Genomic DNA, 7112 nt, shown 5'->3' on the forward strand with positions numbered 1-7112 from the left:
GTCTCTCTCACTTTCTGCCATCTGTTTAGTACGCTGTCTTCCTCTTCCTCAGACCGATCCTGTAATACTGAAAAGTTATTCTTCAGCCTCAGTCCAAAATCTTCCTTGGTCTTATGGTCCTTCAGAAGGCTGACGTTGTACTTCACTCTTCTGTCTGACGCGTCTATCCAGTTCTTTTTCAGCTTCAGCTTCAATCTGGCCACCACTAAGTGATGGTCGGACGCCGCGTCTGCTCCTCTTCTAACTCTAACGTCCTGCAAGGATCTTCTGAACTTCTTGCTAATGCAGACATGATCGATCTGATTTTCTGTCATGCCTGCTGGTGTTACCCAGGTACTCTTGTGGATCCGCTTGTGAGGAAAGATGCTACCTCCTATGACCAGGTTGTTAAGTGCACACAAATCTCTCTCCATTCTCACTCATCGCTCCCAGAGCGTGGGTCCCCATGACTTGTTCGTATCCTGTATTGTCAGGTCCAATTTTACTCATAGACTCATAGACTCATAGACTCTAGGACTGAAAGGGACCTCGAGAGGTCATCGAGTCCAGTCCCCTGCCCTCATGGGCACTAAAGTCTCCCATAAGGATGATGATGTCTTTGTCTGGGAGAATCTCTAATATTTTCTGGAGTCTGTTGTAAAAATAATCTTTGTCCTCCTCTTCGCTGTCATTAGTTGGAGCGTAGCACTGAACAACATTCATCTCAGTCCTCTTCATTTTAGTTCTGAAGGATGCTGTGATGATCCTGGGACCATGTGCCTCCCAACCAATCAGTGCTCTCTGTGCCTGCTTGGACAACATGAAGCCTACTCCCTGTATGTGGGGTGTGTCGCTCTCTTCATGTCCTGAATACAGCAACAGCTCTCCTGTCAGCAGTCGTCTCTGTCCCGCTTGCGTCCATCTTGTCTCGCTAATGCCTAATAGGGTCAGGTTGTTGCTCCTCATCTCAGCTGCAACCTGCACCGTCTTTCCTGACTCGTACATGGTCCTCACGTTCCATGTGCCTATGGTAATCCTCCTGGTTGCAAGAAGGGTAATCGGCTTAGTGGCTTCCTCACGGCTTTTACCACCCAGCGTCATGCATCTTCGAATTGAAGACCCTTCTTTTTCCAGGGTAAAAGTCTCTGTTGTCTCTATTGTTGGCGTTTCTGTAGCAGGTTGATTTTTTTACGGGGTGGAGTTGCTAGCCCCACGCCCAACCCTCCTCCTTTATCCTGACTTGGGACAGGCAGATGACCCCAAAGGACCTCTCTGGTAGAGTTGAGCATCCACACGCAGGAGGTTAATGCACGTTCACGTCACATCTTTAGTTAATTAATCTTAAACTTTTCTGATTTATATCATGTAGACAAGACCTTAGACCAGAGGAGGGCAAGCTGCGGCCCGGGACAGTCCTGTACTGCCCCAGCTCCTGGCCTGGGAGGCACCCGTGGCCCGTCCCCGGCAGCCTCAGCTTGCCCAGCCCAGCGCAGCACTCTGGGTGGCGGGGCTGTGAGCTCCTGAGGCTGGGCAGCTGCAGAGCCCGGCCTGACCCAGTCTCTGTGCTGTGTGGTGGCAGAGGCATGGCCCGGCTTCAGCCACTGGTGCTCTAGGCAGCACGGTAAGGGGACAGGGAGAGGGGGAGTTGGATAAAGGACAGGGGAGTTCAGGGTTGTGGTCATGGGGTGGAGGTGTGGATAGGGGTCAGGGGGAACAGGGGAATTGAATGGGGGCAAGGGACCTGAGGGGGCAGTCAGGAAGGGGGGATTGGATGGGGCAGCAGGGGGCAGTCAAGGGCAGCGGTTCCGGAGGTGGTCAGGGGACAGGAAGAAGAGGTGGTTGGATGGGGCAGGGGTCCCCGAGGGGGGGAGGGCATCAGGAATGAGAGGAGAGGTTGGATGGGGCGATGGGGATCCGGGGGCAGTCAGAGGACAGGGAGCAGGGGAGTGGATGGGGCAGGGGTCCCAGAGGGGCCATCAGGGAATGGGGGTTGGATGCAGCAAGAGTTCCGAGAGGAGTGGCAGCTAGGAGGTGGGGGCTGGACCACGACCCCACCCCCCCCAACCGGCCCTCCATACAATTTAGAAACCTGGTGCGGTCCTCAGGCCAAAAAGTTTGCCCGCCCACGAGCTAGAATCTCCTCTTAAATATTGATGTCATTTTTCAAAGCAACTATTCTAGGTGTTGCGCCTAGAGCTTAAGGTATCAATAGCGCCCCTGTGTTAAATAATGGACTTTTTTCTGTTTGAATCATCAGCTTTTGTGTATAGGGGTAAGGTTATTGAAATCAGTGGATCTTCCACAAAGTGAATGTGTTTCTGATGTTGTTTTGAAAGCCCGGGTTTCATAGTTTCACTGCCTATACAGTGTTCTGTTCCTGCTTGTCATGGCTGCGGCGCATTAGCCCAAGAGCAGATCTATCCAAAGATGAATGAGGACCCCAGACAAGCAGCCACCAGATAAAACCACCAGCCCTGCGCTCTCTGAGCCTCATAACTCCTGTTGGCACCTCTCTTATGGAGGTGCTGCTTCTCTCTGCACGACCTCAATAAGCCCTACCAGGCTTCCTCCCTCCCTGAACCCTTATTGGCCACCGCCCTCAGCGCCAACCTTTGAGAGTTTCCTGGAATTAAGGGCCGCCAGTTGAGTCCTTTATCTCCACGGTCTCTATATTAAATTGGTGGACCTATATTGCCAGCGGGATCTTTAGTTCCATCCTTGGACAGCAGCAGAAACTCTGAACTGTGATTGTCAAATGTGAAGTGGGTTCCTTTATCCATAAGGCTCCTTTGAAACTCCCAGCCCTGCCCCATATTTCCAGTAGTAGCTGAGGAGGGTTTCCTCAGGAACTGAGTGGTCTCTGCACCACAGGCCCATAGGGTCTTGGCGTAGCAATGGGTGACATTGGCTGTGAATTATAGGGTTACAAACTGATGGCAGGCTTTTATTCACCCTGGGTGATGGGGGGAGTTCTCAGGGGATTGGTTCGTAACTGCACAGCCATGAGGGGATGCCGATTGTCTCTCAGGCTGGGTGCAGCCTGGGCAAAGAGAGACAGATTTAAACAGTGAATTGTGGCTTCTATATGCATATCCACCTCATTATAGGAGACACAAATTCTGTTGTAATTTATTATTTTTCTTAGCACTCTAGGAGAGGGTTTCCAGCTATTAGTTACTGGGGAGGGTGTGTACTGGAACATGCTCAGTGCGGTGGGATCCTGAGTGTATTTTGGATAAGAGAAAAATAATAAAATAAAAAGAACAGGAGTACCTCTGGCAGCTTAGAGACTAACAAATTTATTTCAGCATGAGCTTTCCTGAGCTACAGCTCACTTCTTCGGATGCATAGAAGTGAGCTGTAGCTCACGAAAGCTCATGCTGAAATAAATTTGTTGGTCTCTAAGGTGCCACAAGAACTCCTGTTCTTTTTGCGGATACAGACTAACACGGCTGCTACTCTGAAACCTAACAAAATAAAAGATTCCCTGAAAGAACAGCATTCTAGAGATCGATTTTACGTCCTGTTTCTATTCCCTTTACTTAGTGATGGAAGATTCTCAGGTCCAAGCAGGGGCTGGGACACCCGCTGGCGCTGAGAGATAGGACTGAATCCCCTTCCCAGCAGTGACCAGCTGCACTGAACTGTGCGGTGACCAGAGGGGAATGTTCCCTGGCAGGTTTAGCCATACGGAGAAGGGGCCAATTGCTCGTTGCTTCGCTTCCTGGAGATCTCCCGTTAACTCCAGTGTGAGGAGATGTTTGCGTGAGGCGAGCAGCGCTTTGCTGTGCACTGGGGTGGGGGACGTAGTCCGGACATGAAAGAGTTAATCCGCGATGTCAGTTTTCAGTCCTGAGGCCCCTCCCCGCTTGCGCCCACGCAGGGGAGTTTTTCTTGTGTCGTTGCTGCCCCCATGCGGCAGGCGCGGGAAGTTCCGCAGCTCTGGTTTTTGTAGGATCACAAACCAGTTTCGTGTCACTGTGTCTCTCGCACAGTAATAGCGGGCGGTGTCCTCGGGCTTCAGGCCGGTCATTTGCAGATACAGCAGGTTGTTGGAGTTGTCCCTGGAGATGGTGAATCGGCCTTCAACAGCCGGGGAGTACCACTGCTTGGATGCATCATGTCTAATCTCAGCCACCCACTCCAGCCCCTTCCCGGGAGCCTGCCGGACCCAGCTCATGTAGGCGCTGCTGAAGGTGAACCCGGAGGCTTTGCAGGAGAGGCGGAGAGAGTCTCCGGGCTTTTTCACGTCCCCTCCGGACTCCACCAGCTGCACCTGGCACCGGACACCTGGGAATAAAGACAGGCCATTAATATCAGTATAAAAACAGCGGTAACACAATATTCTGCCAGTTATTCAGAGGAGGAAAATACCTTCCAAAGCTGCTGCAGCGAAAATCACAAGGAGCAAAAATCCCATTTTCCCGGGTGTCTGAGGGGAAAGTTCTCAGGGACTGGCTGGTCACTGCACAGACCCAGGGGCCGCGGATTGTGTCTCCGGGTGCAGCCTGGGCAGAGAGAGGCACAGATTTAAACAGGAAACTGTCTCCCTCATTTGCATATTTCCCTTCTTATAAGGGACACACACTCCTGCTGCCAGTGATCTGACTGACGCCCCAGAGCTCCGGGTAAGGGAGTCAGACTGTCCCGTCAGGTGTGTCTGTGCAGTTACAGTGAAGACTGGGGGGACTCGGCTCTGGAGCCCCATTCCACGAGCACAAGGGCCATGCAATCAGGGCCGACCAGAGGGGGGGGTGGGCAAATGGGGCAATTTGCCCCGGGCCCCACAGGGGGGGCCATGAGAGTTTTTAGGGGCCCCCACGAGAGGCAGGTCCTTCAGTGCTGACACACTCTGAGCAAGTTAAGTGCCTAAGACCCGGAGCAGAAGAAGCGGGAATTCCTAAGCTGATTGGCGCCGGCAAGCCTGGGAGGAGGAAGTGAAGCAGCCACAGCGTGTTCAGGGAGGAGGTAGCGCAGGGGTGAGCTGGGACAGGGAGTTCCCATGTGTGCCACCCCCACTCCACTTACTTCCTGCAGGCTGCCCTCCCTGCGCCCCCCTGTCCCAGCTCCCTCCGCTTAAATGCCTGCAGCGCCCAGAGCAGAGGAAGATCCGGCCGCTGTGGTCGCTAATGAAGAGAATGCCACCCCCCGAATCCAAAATGCCACCTCCCAAATCCTAGCACCCTAGGCCACCGCCTAGGTCACTTAGGTTGTACCGACCCTGGCACTGGGTCCATCATCCTCCCGGGAAGGGGCTGGACTGGGTGGTCAGTATCAGCAGCGGCAGTGGGAGCAGCACGCACTACACTGATGCAGTCAAAGAGTGAGTCACCATCTCCAGGGACAATCCCAACAACCTGCTGTATCTGCAGCTGACCGGCCTGAAGCCCGAGGGCACTGCCCGGTATTGCTGTGCGGGACACAGTGTGGGAAGCCGGGCTGAGCTCAGACAGAAACCTCCCGCGGCGGTTACCAGAGAAAGTCGCAGCTGGTTTGATGCTGACAGGCCGCGCTGGGATCTCACAGGAAGCAGTAATTTCCTCCTTTTGAAACGGGGGAAATGAACCCGGCTGGTCAGTCAGATCTAGATCCAAAGGAGGCGGCGATACGGGAATGGGGTGTCCCGCACTGGGCGTGGTGGGGATTCACTCGGTCCCAGATATTCTATTACAGACACTGATACAGGTGAAAAGGAACTATTATCTGCCAAAGAAAAGTCTTAAAATTCCCGTGTAAACCTCTCAATTCCCGTGTGAGGAGAGAATGCAGGATAAGCAAAACCCTGACCTCTGGCAGGTATAAAAGAGCCCAAGGCCTCTGCCGGAATCGCTGTTGGTCAGTGTCATAGAGCTGTGTCGCATATGTTTAAAATGTTACATAGGGTGTTTATTCGACTCCCTGCCCCGTACATTGTCTCACTTCTATTAACCTAATCAATGAACTGGTCTCCAGCCAGTCCGAGAGCCTACAACCATGTCACATTGCGGATTCAACCATCCATCCTTATCGTCTGAGCATCACTCTGTAAATCCGTCTATTTAACATTCCCTTGCCACATATCTATCTTCCCCCATACAGCCTATATATCCCCATCCCCATACAACCTATCTATCTATTTATCAAACATTCATCCCATCTATGTACCTGTTCACCACGCTCACAGTGCTCGGCTCAGGGAACCTCTCCCTTATATGAAGGGGTTTCTGTGCATATCAAATGCTAATCATCCTGTTTAAATCATGTCACGTCTCTGGTCCTGCAGCTCCTCCAAGAAGAAAATGCTTTCACTCAGCCCCTCGGAATTGCTAACTCTCACAGATCCCAGGAAAATGAGATTTGGCTTAACTTGATTCTCATTCTGTCACGTCTCTCAGGTAACAATTAAGGCAATAAAGTTTATCCTGGGTTCTGGACTCTGATAGAATCAAGCTTTTAAACAAATCTGTATTTGTAGGGGCCAGGCCGCAAGTCCAGCTGGTGGAGTCCAGAGGGCATGTGAAAAAGCCCGGAGACTCTCTCCGCCTCTCCTGCAAAGCCTCCGGGTTCACCTTCAGCAACTACAGCATGAGTTGGGTCCGACAGACTCCTGGGAAGAGACTGGAGTGGCTGGCCAGACCTGCCACCCAGGGGAGCACCTACCAGTAGTATTAGGCTGATTCCGTGAAAGGGCGATTCACTATCTCCAGAGACAACGTCAAGAGCCCGGAGCATTTGCAAATCAGCAACCTGAGAACGGAGGACGCACACAGCCTAGGTCCCTACCTAGGATGTAAACCAAGCTCTGTCTTATAGCCAGGCTCTGAAGTTGGCTGGTTGGGGCGCTTGAGGTTTGAATGTCTGTGGAAATATGGGAAGAGACTCAGACAACATTTAAACCCCAGACCCACCCCACTAGGGACACTGCCTGGATCAATAAGCTTGGGAGTCTTGGGGGAACGCATCATATAAGGGTCTAAGGGTCATTAGTATAACACCTGCCTATAGGTGCCTGGCTCTCAGTGGAAATTACAGCCTCGAATTAAGCACCCTGACTCTCTACCCTACTCTGCCTGAGCCAGAGACTGGACCTCAAGGTAGATCTTGTACCTCCCAGGAGAGCACCCAGGGACCTGGCTAGAAGGTTTTCTGGGGGA

The 7112-nt window shown here is 52.4% G+C and overlaps 1 gene segment (V, D, J or C); it reads right to left on the bottom strand.

Annotated features, from left to right (window-relative positions):
* Positions 1–537: 537 nt before the first annotated feature.
* Positions 538–4465, bottom strand: LOC127031718 (Ig heavy chain V region C3-like; the record flags this gene model as incomplete). The annotated part of the segment is given in 4 exon segments: positions 538–582; positions 3671–3771; positions 3859–4269; positions 4354–4465. Coding segments are annotated over 4 exon segments (603 nt in total), but the record flags the coding sequence as incomplete, so codon positions are not given.
* Between the last annotated feature and the right edge of the window lie 2647 nt (positions 4466–7112).

This window comes from Gopherus flavomarginatus, chromosome 11 (assembly GCF_025201925.1).
Source record: "Gopherus flavomarginatus isolate rGopFla2 chromosome 11, rGopFla2.mat.asm, whole genome shotgun sequence".
Classification (NCBI taxonomy): domain Eukaryota; kingdom Metazoa; phylum Chordata; order Testudines; family Testudinidae; genus Gopherus; species Gopherus flavomarginatus.